Source organism: Morone saxatilis, unplaced genomic scaffold (assembly GCF_004916995.1).
Source record: "Morone saxatilis isolate NCDOM2014 unplaced genomic scaffold, NCSU_SB_2.0 Contig19, whole genome shotgun sequence".
Lineage (NCBI taxonomy): Eukaryota > Metazoa > Chordata > Actinopteri > Moronidae > Morone > Morone saxatilis.
Genome location: NW_023339751.1, coordinates 10,951,868 through 10,968,263, shown reverse-complemented (window position 1 = coordinate 10,968,263; position 16,396 = coordinate 10,951,868). Strand labels below are relative to the sequence as shown.

General features: G+C 38.0%; 2 protein-coding genes across 2 annotated transcripts in view; one reads left to right on the top strand and one right to left on the bottom strand.

Moving 5' to 3' along the window:
- The window catches only part of si:dkey-228d14.5 (uncharacterized protein LOC796266 homolog), a 5,482-nt gene extending 3,478 nt beyond the window's left edge, over positions 1–2,004 (top strand). Inside the window, exon 7 of the mRNA XM_035663239.1 lies at positions 482–2,004. Within this exon, the coding sequence (XP_035519132.1) occupies positions 482–675 (194 nt within the window). The 3' untranslated portion in view covers positions 676–2,004. The remainder of the gene's footprint in view (positions 1–481) is intronic.
- Positions 2,005–3,161: 1,157 nt separating this feature from the next.
- eif4e1c (eukaryotic translation initiation factor 4E family member 1c) lies at positions 3,162–10,935 on the bottom strand. Its single transcript, XM_035663240.1, has 7 exons — positions 10,855–10,935; positions 9,679–9,764; positions 5,259–5,354; positions 4,561–4,624; positions 4,071–4,184; positions 3,802–3,941; positions 3,162–3,665 (listed from the first exon to the last, which is right to left on the bottom strand). The coding sequence occupies exons 1-7, from the start codon at positions 10,870–10,872 to the stop codon at positions 3,551–3,553; spliced, it is 633 nt and encodes a 210-aa protein (XP_035519133.1). The 5' UTR covers positions 10,873–10,935; the 3' UTR covers positions 3,162–3,550.
- Positions 10,936–16,396: the final 5,461 nt, after the last annotated feature.

Here is a 16,396-nt window from a genome sequence, read left to right as displayed (position 1 = left end):
TGAATGGTGCGCATCAGGGGGGATTTAGAAGTGGGTATACGCAATGCTGACTGAAAAATAAGTGGGTATACGCCGTATACCCACTTATACCCTGGACTACACTAGTGCTCTTAGGGTTCAAGCTCAAAGGCACCTTTATGCTAGTTGGTGATGAACATCCAAGTTTGGGGATTGAACCTCTAGGACCCTCTCTGAAGTGGCTCATGGTTCATGGCAAATGAATACAGTATCTGTATACAGTACACACTAGACTATGTAGCACACATGTCCTTGTGTACCTTTCATTACAAATGAGTGCATAATATTGATAACAATTGTACATGTTTGCTTAATTTAATTGATGAAAAAAATATATAAATATATTCATATAGATACACATATATGTCTATCCTCTGCTCAGGAGCAATGAAATGTTTTGTGATCAGTTAAACATCTGACTGCCACTAACTGTCCCATACATCCTTAACTTGAAACCCTCCAGATACTATTTTGTTTGCCCAGGACGAGTACTTCTACGTTCACTTGTCTGCCATATTCGAGTGGATGCTCAGTGTCAACCTGGAGCTGTTCGAGCTCAGCTACGCTGTGGAGTTTTGCTTCTTCTCATCCTTCATGCTTTCAAACCTGTTGAGCAAACGAGAGGAAGAAAAGCCTTTGATGATGACTTTGTCCTGATATAAGGCTGCCAGGGTCCAGCTGAAGCACACAAGCAATGAGGAGCGACTGAGTAAGAGGTCTGTAAAGACCGTAGCTGGATCGTGGCTGGGAGACCAATAATTTTTTTCTATCACTCTTGCAGGGATGGATTTATATCCATTTATGAACTATGACCACTTATTCTAATTCTTGATACTGTAAAATTTTCTTTACTGGGGATTTCCGTTCATTAGGTAAAACATTCCTTATTTATTGAAAGAACTAGCTTGCACAGCAAATGAACAAAACACAGCAGTCGTATTATACTTTTACACAAGCCATGTTGCTGCTTTGCCATTAGAACAATTAATCTGAGGTGTCCATACACCTGTTTATGTGTTAATGTTTGTGCAATCATTTTTATTACGTGTTAACATTATCAACAATTTAAATCAGAATTGCTCACCAGGTACATGAAGAAGGACCAAAAGTCATGAAAAGCTCACTGTTAGCTTAACATTAAGTTTATTTAATGGATCTAAGCATTTGTGTAGAAGTTTAGCACTTAAATAAAAATATGATCACTGTACACACTGAAAAGCCCTGTTATTGTGATTGATACACAAACTTTAAAGCTCTATCACCAGGGTGGAGGATGTCTAAATCCACCCATTCAGACAAGTCCCTGTGACATCACAAGATCCTGTTTAACGGGATTAAGGTCCGCTCAATGTATTTCACTGTATGTGTGCCTCAGAGGACAAACAAGTGAGGTTTTCTGAATCTAATTCACTTTTTTAAAGCAAGTTAAAGGCTCTGAATTTATTCATCTGTTTCTTGTGGGGTCCTATGAGTTCTTTATTTGTGGTCTTGTCCTTGTTTTTCCCCTCATTAGTTTCACATATCTCCATGCACCATTAGACAGCTGAAGTCAAACAGGAACTTTAAGGTTCCATTCCTGGCAGCTGCCACCCATAAAAAAAATACCTGGCCAACCCAGTTTGCTGTCAAATGCTCTCATATTTAACATATCAATTAGTTTAAAATAACATGTTAAAAAAATTAGATTAATCATTTGTTATGGCCAAATCTTAGACTATGTGATAGTTAGCTAAAGTTAAATAAAAAAAAGATGTTTTTAGATAGACCAATGAAATTAATGAATGCTGAATGAGAGATTATACTGAGTACACAGGATAGCCCAGATGTGGCATCATGACTTTAGCTCTCTATCAGGGTTTAGCAACATTTCAATGATCAGGGTCCTGAAGCAGATTAGTTCAGTTTTTCTGAACTTTAATTATTGCTCATTTAATGTTGTAATATTGTAAGAAACCTTACAATTTGAAACCAGGTTTTAAAGGGTCTTTAAAGCAGCTATTATTGACAATGTGAAAATAATGTGAAATGGGTTATTCCTAGTCATGAACCTACAGGGAATTATCACTCGAAGCTGCAGCTCCCCGTCTTTATCGACCTTTAAAGTGAGTTTCAGCTCATTGTTTAAACCATCTGGCCTTCAACTTTACAGTTTTGGTTAGCTCTCACTGCATCCTTTTTGGCTGCCAACAGGCAGCTATTTTCAGTGAAAAAGCTTTAAAACCCTCACTGTACACTACTGTACCCCCTGAGCACCAGATGGCTCACCGCTGGTTACAGACAGGGTGGTTAAAATAGTGGAGCTTTAAGCAGCTAAAGAGCCAGATATTTCCCTCAGGAGTTGGTAGAAACCAAAAGCAGAGCTAAAGTAAAGTGAATATTAGTCTTATATTTATCACCTTTTAAATTAAATTGGAAATAAAAACTATAAAACCACAAATTCTCTCAAAACAAGACGACATGGTTCTGGTTTTAATGCAAAGCACTTAACCTTTACTTGAAAGAAGGTAATATACATCCTGGAATTACAGATAATAAAGATACATTATGAGCAAAATCATTTCACAATGAATATCATCTTTCCTTTGCATCAACCAAGAGAGGAGTGTGACATTATCTACAGTTTTTGTTAGGAAGAAAACAGTGAAAAGCACACCTAATTCTGTCAGCATTTTACTGTATGGTACACTGTAAAAAATGTCATCTATATGCAGTAGTCCACATTGTAACCTTAATAACAAAAAAAGAGAAAAAAAAGAGAAGAAAAAAACAATTTGAAAAAACACAAGTTTCATGGTTGTCTTTCAACTAAGAAGTTCAACTGCAATGCATACATTATAAATAAATGTAAGGGGAAGAAAATAAGTTCAAAAAGTACTACAAGCAATATTCCACAATTCCAGCATGGCTGAAACAACAAGTGGCCTTGAATCCAAACCCTACAACTTTGGAGTGTGACCACGGCTTTTACACACCTTTATGATACTGTAGATTCTTCATGCTTAACACTTTTGGATAAATCAAGTTAAAATTGCCCTTAAAATTTGTTCTGTGAAAGTTGTCTACCATCTTTTCCTGTGAGGTGAGAAACACTTTTCTTGTAAAGGAGTGAGAACTCGGCATGAGTAAAACACAAGGCTGTATAGTTAAGTTTTGTTTTTTTTTTTTTTAAGCAACTCCAAGCCATTAAGTACTGAAAAAAAAAAGCTTGTTCTTAGCTAAGCTAGGGGAGGTCACTGGTATTAATGAAAGAACTCTTCAACTCTAAAAGCAAATCATGTGTGTTCTCTTGCTCACGTATAACATCTTGAGCCCAAATACTCTTCACCTTCCTGGCCTCCTCCATAGTTTTAACTATCGCCCCCCACTAGTTTCTCATGTTAGGGGAAGCTCCAAGTGTACACACTATGAACAAATCTTTAATAAAAGGAAAAAGACACTACAGTAGTTGACAACTCAAAAATTATTATTGTGATGATGCAGTTTGGTAATTGTTTAAATCTACAGCAAGTTGAAATGGTAGGGAATGGGGAGTTCAAACGGAGTACATGTTCTTGGTGGTGGAGCCGCTCTTGCTGGATGTGTCGTCATGTGACTGGTAGCCAATCATGGCTTTGCTGGGGATGCTCAGACGCTCTTTATAAAGTTGCCTGTGGAAAAAAGAAGTTGAATGGTGTGTGAAGATTAATGGTAATTTAGTGTCACCATCTAGTGGTCAGCTAGTTTACAATGATTCTTTCCATCACTTGAGTTATTTCCTATTGACAAGGTGACTTATGAACTTACCCTATCGTCATGATGGCGTCCCTGTTTTGGCAGTTGCTAGTCCAGATGGCTATTTTGTCACCTTTAGGTCTGACATTGACCACAGCTCCGCACACATCTTCACTTGCCTCATCAAACGACTCGCCGACTAAACACAAGAGCTGCAAAATACACAAAACGTGACACACTGTATGAGTCATATTGTCCTTTTTCTTGTAATTCACAACCGTTAATAGGAGACAGGTTCATCTATGAGATTTGCCCAGCTGTTCCACGCAAACAGGTCTTACCGTCTCCATCCAGTAGCGGTCAAGGTCATTGTGTCTCTGTTGTTTATTCAAAGTCATCAGCCATCGCCCCCCCAGTTTGTTCCTGTCGTCCTCCCACATCGGCTTGATCCCATCCTGCCACACAAAGTGGAAAAAAAGCTTTTAAATACTTCATCCAAATGATTGACAAAGGAAACAACTGTAAGTCCCCCTCCACTCAAAAATGTCACAAATAGTTTCGAAATCAATCCTGGTCCAGTATGCAACTTATACAAATGTGATGTAGAAACATGAAGCCACCAGTGCAGATACACTGAGACATCTTGTGTCCAGCAGGAACACTTTTAGAAATTAACAATATTTGCATTTTATTCTTAATGAGGTACAAGGAGTAAATACCTTTTTAATAATTTGTATGTTGAAATGATACTTTTTGTAGAAAAAAAAAAATAGATACATCATTGTTCCAAACAGAAAATTTGGAACAATTTTATTTTAAAATAGACCTTACCTTAAATAAACAATAATCGCAGCCAAAGCCAAGTTTGCTTGGTTGTTGTATGTGGTTGTATAATCTGTAAGAAACGCAGAATAGTGACTTCAGTGACAGTGTGAGCTTCATGTGGCATGGTTCAGATTAATGGTACAGTGAAGTATTTAACATCAACTTAACACTGATAAATTGACTCAGTTTCACACAAGCACAGCACACACAAATTTCATTTTCTTTAAAAGTCGTCCTCTTTATTGGGGCATGCAAATATTTCAAAAACTCTTCTCATTTTATATTTTAACCGGTATTTTCAACTTAAGTGTACTCATGTTACCCAGTGTCATATCTAAAGGACGCCAACTTATACTGCAGGCGAATGTACAATGAGTGGGGTGCAGACGAACAATGAAGCATAAACAAAGACTTGTTTCACACTCAAACTGCTCCCATGTTATTTTAATCTAGCTTTACACCACTAACAACCTGTGCCTCCATCAGCATTAGAAAACTATTTAATGCCAGGATCATTTATCTATATCTGCATAATAAGAACAGGTTTGGCTTCAAGAAATCCCTTCTTGGCTCTATGTGAGTTACAGAGTGAAATACAAAATCATTTATTTAAATGCCATTCTTCTGAAATGCTCCACATATACACTATTACTATATAGTGCCAAAAGCATAATTCCATTACAGGATTAGCAGAGGAAACTTACGCCCAGAAGTCTTCCACTGTGTCAAACTTGGAAATGAGACGCAGGTTCTCTGTCCAGCTTTTGCTCTTGTCGTTTTTGAAATACCACAGGGCCCATCTGAGAAAGGAAAAGACAAAAATTAAAACAGAATTAATCAGTATTCATAGGACTGTGGAAAAGTACGACACAGAATTACAATTACGTCTTTATTTTACAGAAACAGCAAAACAACTCGGGAACATTTCCTATAAATCTCAGAAAGAAGAAATGTCTAAAAAGGAATTCACTGTAAGTGCTATTGTATAAAAACCAAAATAACCTTGAGCCAGAGTCATAACAGCACAGATATGCACTCTATTTCACAACAGAGCACAACAGCTAGTGACAAAAGCGGGCATATCAATGCAAAGAACAGAGAACGCTGGCCATCATCAGCACTACAAATGCAGCCTTTGTTTATGACGAGAGCTGTTATTCTTTCATCTATTCCCAGGAGGGGTGGGACTAGCAGGGGAGCGAGGAGGGCAATGAGGGGACATCAGCCGAACTCGGCGCCCCCCCCACCCTCCACAACAGTAATCAACCATCAACCCCACCCATCTGTCATAAACAGATTAATACGCTGAACGTAAACCAAAACACAGGATGCAACTGTGGTCATGTCGTGTAAGATCACCGCTGACACATTATTACAACAGTAGGGGAGAGATGGGAAATCAAACAGGCGTGTCTCCTCTGGTGATGAACCCAGCCGAGGACACGTTTGTTTGTTTACATACCTACTCGTAGCATGTTAAGGAACTTGGCAGACAGTAGGTCTAGTCAATGATGGATTAATCAAAGGCCACATATGTCACTAATGTTAGACTAACATGACGTGGACCAAGGCAAAAAGTCCTATAAATCCTAATCCAGTTAACCCATTTCCTCAGGCGTGGGCGGTGGACTGTCTGTCCAAACACAGGTGTAGCTATATTGGCAAACTGCAGGCTCGTATTTTGAAATGCAGGAAACACAAATGGAGAGCAGCTTAAAGAGGCAGTGGCTCTGTTTGCAATGCTGGCTCAGCATCACTCGATGACTGAGGGATGATATGAGGACCATGTCTTGTCTAAAAACACGACACACTTGTACTTCACTACAATATTTTGATCTAATTAGCGTTATGTTGCCACTATATCGGCAGACCTACAGGACAAGACTGTATAAGGATATAGGATATGTCTATGTAGGGATAAAAGGAGGGTTTTACTATGTAATAAGGCTGCTCAATTAATCGAAATTTGATCATGATTACGCTTTTGGGGCCAAACAATCTCAAAACTAAAATCGGGGGAAACAACTTTTTTCTTCATTTTCTGTTGGCAACGTTTGTCCCAATTCAGGGATGCAGCCCCCTGAATTGGGACACAGCCACAGTCTGCGTATTTCCGTCGCTCCCCCACCACCATGCACTACACACGGAGTCATGGGCTCGTATACTCGCCGTTCCCGACCTGTTGCGCGACAATGTGAAGTCACGGGAGCGCCGTAAGTGTTTATACTCGCGCTGGTGGTCCGGACACTAGCTGCAGTTTCTCCTGTTACGTTGTTCTTCGTTTGAACAGGGTAACGCGGAGACTTACAAATGTTTACGGAAGGAAAGTGTAACTGAGTCTCCATGCAATTTTTTGACAAATGTCCAATAAATGGCATCATGTTTCTGAAGTTTAAAAAAATAATTGTTTGAGATAATCGGATTTCAATTTGACCCAAATAATCGTGATTATGATTTTTTCTATAATCGAGCAGCCCTACTATGTAAGTGAACTCCTTAAGAATAGTCAAAGAGAGTGTATGTCATATATACTGTATATTGGTATATATTTGTATAAGTGCGTAATACTTTACAGCAGAAGTCACATGCCACCAACTATGTCACTGATTCTAGTAAAACTGGATCATATTTTAGTTTTTTTAGTAGCTGCTGTTTGCTAGTTAGCTTAGCCATACTGCCCTGGATGCCCAGGACTGGGTTGAGCTTTGAAATGATGGGAAGAGGAAGTTTTAAGGCCTGGGACGGGGCGAATGCTGACAGAAAGCAGAGAGGGCGTCATGCCACAACCGGAGTCGGAGAACAGGCAATGTAACTGGGAGACCTAAGAGGATGACGGAGGAAACTAGGAAGAGAAAAGGTGAGAGACGCCACCAGGGTTGACCCCGACTGAGGATTTTCCTAGTCGACTAGTCATCACACTTGACACGGGTCAAGAGTAAATGTGGGAGCTGGAGTTTTTTTATCTTAAGAAATGCACGTGTCCATATTTACAACAATGGTATGACACTGCCAACTTGCAACAAATACCAAATCTTACCAAGATTTTACCATTTCCAATCTTAATGTTGCCATGTCTGGCAGCACATTTACTAGACTGTATATGAATGCAGAACATTCCCCACAGCATACTACAGGTTTTCAGAAACTGTTTTTTCTACACTTCTGGCAGCTGTCGTTTCCCTTTACTTCTGTAACCATATGAAAATCACCTTGCATGACTTGAAACTTAAAAGTGATCTCCGTGCCTACTTATGTTACAGTTGGTAATAGAGAAGCGCAGCCTGTTCAAAACTCTGTACCTTCCCCAAACCCTTGACAAAAACATTGTTGCATTGCCAATCCCAGGTAAGCTTCTAGCCTCTGAAAGTTGATTATCACATATTATTAAAATGAGCGATCACTTGTTTCGTCTAGACAACTGAAACCTGCATTTCCGCTTGAGTTCACTAATCTCTCTTATCAAGTAAGTCTAAATTGTGTTTTATCCAACTAACTCATTTTGCTGAAGATTTGACGACAGCAACAGTCAAAGACGTGATCTGTAACAACATACATTCAGTTTTGCAGCTAAAACTAACGCAGATGAGTTCTGCAATAAGCCCTTCAAGAAAGTTATAATCTTCGGGTTTTGTTTAAAACGCTGTTGATTCAACTGTCTGGTCATTTTGGAGGCTGTAGTTTGTGTTGCTGTTGACGTTACTGCATTAAACAGATGTCTTCTTTTATTGAGCCTACCCTCATTGGTATAAATGCGGTAGACAACACCTGTCTGTTGTATTAGACTGCATTTGTTTTCGCTAGGTGCACTTAGTGTGCATTTCTAAAGAATATGTCACAACACGCCAGTCTTCTAAAGCTCATGAGAATTGTGAAGCAAGACAGAAGCGACAACACCCCTTTAACTGAGACGTCCATCATTAAGGGTGTTACAGTGAAGGCATCACAATATAATAATCCGACCACAGAATGTTAAAATCTGAGCGCCTGCAACCATAATAGCAGGATGAAGTGGGCCAGGCTGCAGCAGACGTGGGCAGCCTTGCCCTCTGAGGCTGGGCAGAACAAGCAGAATGGCCTAGAAGTGACTAACTAAGTGAACTATTCAGCATTTCCTAAACCGACCGTACAATGCCCCTGAATAGGTCGTCACCACCACACAACTATGATAATACTTCAAAAAGGACAATAGCGAACAACAATTGCGACATTCGCATGCAGAGTAGGAAGCAGATTTCTTCATTCTGTGCTTCTGGTTTAAATCTAAAAACAGCCTCCGTTTGATGATACCATTTACCTGTAAATTATTTACAACATGGTTTTTTGTGACTCTTTTTGTTGCTATGACACACTTCAACACACATTTCTTCTTACGGTTTAAGCTTAATAGGAAGCTCCAAATCATTCAAATATAAATATAATGGTTTAAAAAGTCAAAATAGAGAAGCTAGGGCTCTTTCAATAAATACACATCCTCCATACAGAAGCAATTTGACTATATTCGTTCCTCAGGGAGTATTAAAACCAGCAGTACCGCCACCCAGATTATTATAACGAGTAAAACTTAGCACTTCAAAGTTAAAATGATATGGAAGTAACTAAGATGCAAGGATTGCAAAATAAGTGATGTTTGCGTGTGAGGCAAAAGAGTATGTGTGTGCTCTTCAGTGTAAAACAGAGAGTAAGCAATCTCTTTTTAATATGCCAAATATGAAATAAATCAATAAACATGGACGATGTTTTCAGTTTGTTTTAACAATCCAGTTTTACTGCCTTTCACTTGCTACAGAGAGTACGCTGGCTTAGACTGAAAAGTCCTCCTCCATGTAGCGTTATATTTCTGTCATGCTGTGAACGTGTATGTTCTTGTGTCTTTCTTAGGCCACATTTTGTAAGAACAAGCGTTTAACCACTTTAGCAGGAGAGAATATGATATCGAGAAGCTGCATTACAGTATTTGTTGCAGAATGCTATAAAATCTGAACGTTTAGACAACCAGAAAACGCAGTTGGCATGCAAATTCAGCGGCGTTATCTAAATCTCCATAAACATCAGACTGCTGCAGTTTACGGTAGGACAAGCACCTTGAGGGGTTGCAATCTAACACAGCAGCTGTTTTATTCTCACCTGTTTTGCAAGGGGTGCTTGATATACTGCTCAGGATTCGCAACGACTTGGCTGTCAGTCGGTTGATCTTCAGTTTCAGGTGCTTTCTGAGGAGAGAGACACACACAAAGACACATTGTGAGCCTTCTCTGAAGACAAAAAGACATTCATTCAAAATGTCTACATCAGTATCGCTCCTGTATGTCCTTTGATCGGCATCGTAAAAGTTAAGAGTTTGCATAGGCTTTACGCAAAGCTATGGAGGGGGGTGGGGGGTGCATTAATATATTACCAACTTGTGATAGGAGGCTAGATGCTGCTTTGTGGTTACAGTTATGTCACAATGCAGCACTTAAATGAGGTCTTGGTCCTGACTTTAAAGTCTTCATTACCCATAAGTGGTGGTTTTCTAAACCTGTTTAAACTGGTCAAGCTGAATAAGATAAGGTATTGGTAAAATCCTCCCTCACTGGCCATCCTATGCACATTAGTTACTGATATTTCTCAGGGAATATATATATAAAACAAACACTCATAGCACACTGTCGAATTGTAAGTATTAGCTAACCCTTAAAGTAGGCTAGTAGTACCTTAAACATTTGACAGTAGTGTCCATCTTTACACAGTCAACCTTTTTAACCATTAAACCTAAAAGGCCCACAGAAAACATCTCGCATTATTGGTTGATAAAACACACATATATATACGCCTAACACAACCCGACATCGTTTTAGCAGACGTTAGCTCAGCTAGCTACGAGCTACACACACACGTGTCCAGATTGTCCTAAAAAAACCAATCAATACCATCCTAACGTGAGCTGCTAAAGGTGCTGGGAGTCGATTAAAAAACCCCCATACGGATACTGACTCTAATATCGAAGTAGTGTAAAACAAACGGCGGATGGGGAGTTTGAATGAACGACGTCCAGGCAGTGAGTGAGTCCCTCCCTTGCCAACAAAGTGAGGCAGCCTGTATCCATCACCCTGCTAACGCTAATGAGCTCCACCGACTCACACATCTGTGGACTCAAACGCCCCAAAAAACACACAATAACCGGGGTCGTTTCAAGGGTGTGAGCTGGTGTAATGAAGCCGCCAGATGTAGTGAAGATGTAGGTTTTATTTCCATGCACATAAGTCGGTTTTCTCCCCCCCCACACTCCCTCCCTCCCCAGCTATCTCTTGTCTCTCTTACCGGCTCCGATGTCGCCATCTTGACAGAAGAAATGTTCTGCCCGTTCAGCGCTTCTGCGTCACACTGCAACCACTCACACACCTACGGAAGCCGAGGTGGGTGGTATGAAACCCAAAAGAGGGATCCCTGTTTAATAGAATAAAAAAAATAAAGGACACACACATCAAAATATCAATATGTTTGATGTTGAAAATACTTTAGAGTGCTGTGTCTCTCTATGAAGTTCTTCCCAGAAGTCAGGATAATAGTAATAATCATAAGACATTTTATTTATAAGCGCTTTTCTAGATACTCAAAGATACATAAAAACATAAAAACAGCAAAACAACATTAAATAGTAAAACAGTAAAAAAAAAAAACATCAATCTAAGCTTAACATTAAAAGCAATTTTAAAAAGGTGAGTCTTTGTCAGAGATTTAAATATTGGAAGGTCGGTGCAATCACAGATAGTGTTTATAAAGATTCATTAAAAGGCTCAAACACAATATTATTTCTTTTCCTGTTTCTTGTCTGACAGTATTGTTCTGGACCCTTACAATCCGCCACACCTACTTTACTTTATAAAAGTAAATTTTTATTTTTGTAAAATAAAAGTCCTGTTACTGTTGTATATGAGCATCCTTGCTGCTCCTCCCATTTATTAATGAACAAGATGTTGGGGGATAATATGGTAAAAATCCTCTTTAATAGTATAGGCAATATTATTTCACACTATTGCTGCGGTATTAATAATGTAATATTTGTTTTTTGGAAGACCAGTGGATTAAATATATTAAAATCACAGCACCTCATCCCATTTTTTTGGAATACTCTAAATCCAATATTACCAAATAGGGAGCCGATACTACCACATATATTAATGGGATGGCTATCAGGTTAAAGACAATATAACAAAATCTTCATTTGTCTCATGATATTTCTCAACATATTCCCAAACTATTGTATATTATCTTTGAAATCATCCCATAATAACATCATAGGCTTTTGTTATAATTATTCTCTCATATGTTTCTGTAACTTTATGTACATAAACTTAAAAGAAAAGAATCTTACAGCAAAAAGTCAAATACTCCACTACCTCCATGCTATTTTTCTTATACCTCTTATAAAAGCAGTAACTCATGAGCCTCTAGAGGTCATCCTACCTGCTTTCATCTGCAATAACTGACTGTTGCTGATTAGGAATTGTTGTACTCTTTCCCTCCTTCAAGAAGGTCAGGATGTAGAGTGATCACTGGGGTTGGCAGCGATTCACAGTAACTAAGCACTAGTTTTATACTTCTCCTCCACTACATTTGGAGTAGAGAGGAAAATGTTCACTACATTTTTGAAGAATTCTTATTTTTTATATTGTTGCGCAAGATAACTTGAGTGCAGAAATTATTGTCTTATGCTCAAAAAAAATAAATAAATCAACTTTCTGCACCTTGGGGATGCCATAATTTAACTGAAAGAGGCAAATTTGCATGATGAGTGCTTTTACTTTTGCTATTTCAGTTCATTTTTCTGTTAATACTTCTGTTGCCTACCTTTACTCAAGTGTGCAGGACTTGAAACCCTGTGATTTTACATTGTAGTATTGCTACTTTTACTTAAGTAAAGGATCCGAATACTGTTTCCACCGCTAGGGATTTAATAACCAGTTCATAACTGACTTTTATCCTGACCACTCTACATCTCACCTCAGCAGGATTAGTACTAGACACAGTATGCACATACATTTATATGTAATCTGATGTTCCACTTTCTTATGTTTTCATGTTTCTCATTCTTTGACAGTTTACTCCCACAAAAGTGGAGATAAATCCAGCTACAGTTGCTGCCAGCTGTTCATTCCATAGCTGTGCTCAGCGTAATTAGTTATACTCGACTGTGACGCAGCATCTGTGTTTATTCTGATGGCACACTTACAGTAGCACAGCCATATTAAGGTGAGGTGAGCAGGCCCATACTGTGATGTAAAATTAAGGCTGGTATAAATGTACAAAGCTCTTTATGGCCACAAGAGCTCAGTTACTGACTTCCTCCTCCATGTGGTTTGGTCACATGTGGCTTTCTGTGTTAGCAAATTTCACACAATGATGTGCAACTTTAAGGAGGTTGGAAAGATTGACAGAAGCCATCAAGATGTACCAATGTGCTCAGCACCTCTAGTATCCTAACCCTTGAACATCGTGTTTTTTGTGACACTTGACATGTGATTAATCATTTCCTGAATCCTCACTATGATGTCCACACATCATCAACCTTTCAAGGATTTTAACATAATTAATAAAGGTCTACTTAAATTCTTCACAGATTGTGTCCCTGGTGTAATCACTTAATGTCACACTGCCCTGAACTGAGTGAAGACAACCACTGTGTCACTCACAATAGACCATAGTTTATTTTGTAATAGGCAGTAAATTGAGATTTCAGACATTTATGAATCATCATTTTGTGTCATCACTGTTCTACTGTGGGAGTTATATTTCACAGTAACACAATAACTCAGTTATTATTTAATTCAATGTTTTCACTGTGAGTTATTAAAATTAGCTCCACCTACCAGCTACAAAATGTCAATGATGAACACTTAATAACACTTATAATCCAGTAATGTTTATTATTCTGAAATGCTCCATTCTGCGTAATGAGTACATTTGGTACTTTTAGTATATTGTGTGCTATAATGTGCTAATTACTTACTGTATGTACATTTTTGTGAATTTTGAATGCATTTTTACTTGTAACAGAGCATTTTTATATTGTGGTATGGCTACATCTGAGTACTTCTTCAACCAGACTGACAGACTGCCTACATATAGTGAAGAACAGCATGTTCTTGATTTATTATCTCAAAACTTATTTCTCAATATGCTTGGGTTGTGTGGTAATAGCAGTAATTATGATTGTTATTTAGAATAGACTAAACTTCTTAAGCATTCTTGTGTTGAAGTTACTAAGTTTTCACTGAGTCAGAAGCAAATTATTTTCCAACATCATCTGGAAAAAAAAAAAAATACCATGATGTTACCAGTCCTGGGGAGAAATTATACAAAAACAAGTGATTCATTCCCAAACATTAAGAGGTCAAAGTCTAAATTACTGAACTGAAATTCCTCAGCAGTGACTCATACAGTATGCTTGTGTGGGAAATTCAGAAAGAAAAAAAGTGTTTTTGGCTTTTTTGAATAAAAATTAACCCATAAAATATATTCTGCTTGGCTTGTTAAAAACAGATCGACCTACTTAATGTTTAAATAAATAACACAAGGTCCTCATATGTCAAAAGTTGTGTCACACACACACACACTGTACACAGCACATGTGTACAAATCAGGACAGAAGAACTTGTGATCAGGTCCAAAATATAAATATGACTTTATTTCACAATCCCGAAAGAGATCAGCCATCCATAAAAGGAATGCTAAATTTAGTCTCTTCTCAAGTCTAAACTGGATATACTTTCAGCAACATACAGTAATTCAGTTTCAAAATAAGCAAGATCATCCATTGTCTAAACACCATTAAAAGTACAGTAAAAACAATATGGTTCACATACATATTTACACATTTTCTACTAATAAAAGTTTTTTGTTTGTTTTTTTCAGATTTTTTAAATGCTGGTGCTAGTTGTTAGTTCCTCGTTGATACAAAGACTTTCAATGTGGATCGAGAATGTCCCCCACAGTAAATCAGAAGAAACTTTGTCATGTTCAAAAATCTTCTTTCTGAATCAACTGATTTAAAAACTGTTTACATTCATTTCATTTTGCGTGTATGCTGTGATTTGTGAGAATTGTCGGAGAGTTTGGTTCTCTGTGGAAGACATTTGAACTCCAGATGGACATCTGCACAACAATTTGCTTTTATTTTACTGGTATTTTGAAAAAAAATCATGATCAGTGGTGGGATGCCAACGCATCTCAGTCTCTTGTCAGCCAGTAATCATCCAGAGAAATGATAAAACTACCTTTGTACAGAATCATATACCAGATCAGTGTGTGCTGAGTTTCAGAAAAAAGCACCATGCCATCACCGTTCAGTATATAACCAGGTAAGGTCAATGTATGTACCTTGACATCTTGTCCTATTAGCACCAAAAGGAAGTCCAAGTGTCTAAAAGTCCAAAATGTTTCTCACAGGAAACGTCATACCACCAGTGTTAGTGTGAATAGCAGTGAAAGGTCTTTATCGGTTGTGCTGAAATATCATCGATGAGTTCTTAAAATGAAGAGCTTCTCTTTCATGGGTAATAAAAAATAAACATCCTGATTCACCAGGAGTTGACACCAACCCCCTCATTCAGACCCTGTAAAAAAAGCTATCTGTAAACAAAGTCTTCACAAGGGTTGAGCACCCGAAATCATCTTAGGCAATTGTCTGAGTGGGATCAGATGTTTGAGTGGTTTTTCAAAAAGAGCAGAGAGGAGGCAAAAGAAGAAAAAGTTTGATTAGTCAGCATTGGCTAACAAGTTTTGTTTTCAGATCTGACACTCTGTGATTATTGTGAAAAAAAACAAAACAGAGGTCTCATTAGCACCATTAAAATGTACAGTAAGTTTCTGAAATCCTATAATCACACTTGTGCCCTGTGAAAGACTTTTGAATTCCTTTTCCAGAAGGTGAACGTAAGTGCCAATCATAATAAGCACTTGTTTGTTGCAGCATTTCACGATTCCTTATTATGTTAAGTTTTGAATTTCATTAGATATGTATACCATTTCAAATCAAATAAATGCAGAAATATTGTAAAAATAAAACCGGGTTCATGCGAAACTGTCATATATATCTCTATCTGTACATACATATTCAGGCCTATGGATTGGGACCCTTTTCAAGTTAAGTTTAGGAAAACAAAAAAAGTGCTTCTCAATATGCCATACATATCTGTGAATAAAAGACAAACCATCCAGACAAAGAGAAACTAAAACAAACCAAAGAAGTGCGTTTCTTTCATCGACTGCCAACAGACGTCAGAGGCAGCAGAGGGAAAAGCACGTTGCTACATGTGACAATCTGTAGTAAATATATGCACGATATTAGTCTTGTTTTCTACATTATGTGATGTAATGAGTTTGCTAAACGTAGGTTACAGTGAGAATGGCACCAATGTAAAAGCCAATGAGATTCATCTCACGAAGAGAGAACCACTGGCTGAAAATAAAGAGCATAGTCCTACTGTACAACATAAATTCTGAGCGTCAACACAAAATGCAGGTTATTATAGAAATCTTGCAGTAAACAGGCTTACACCAGGAATTAAATAGAAATCGTTATGATCAGAATAAATAATCACATCTTTTTTGTTCTTAATCATGTATATAAAACCAGTTTAAAAACGTCTTTAAAATGCTTCAAAGCACCATCTCTTTACAATAAAAACAACACTGAAACTCACAGTTAAAAAGCCAACAAACTTTGGTCTTCCTCATCACTTTGAAGGCAGAGATGAAGAAGACAAAGTGAAACAGATATTAGAAAAGCACAACCAAAATGACGTAAAAATGAGAGTAGCAGTTTGAAGTTGATTGAGGTAAGGCAGAAGCACAGGGTGTA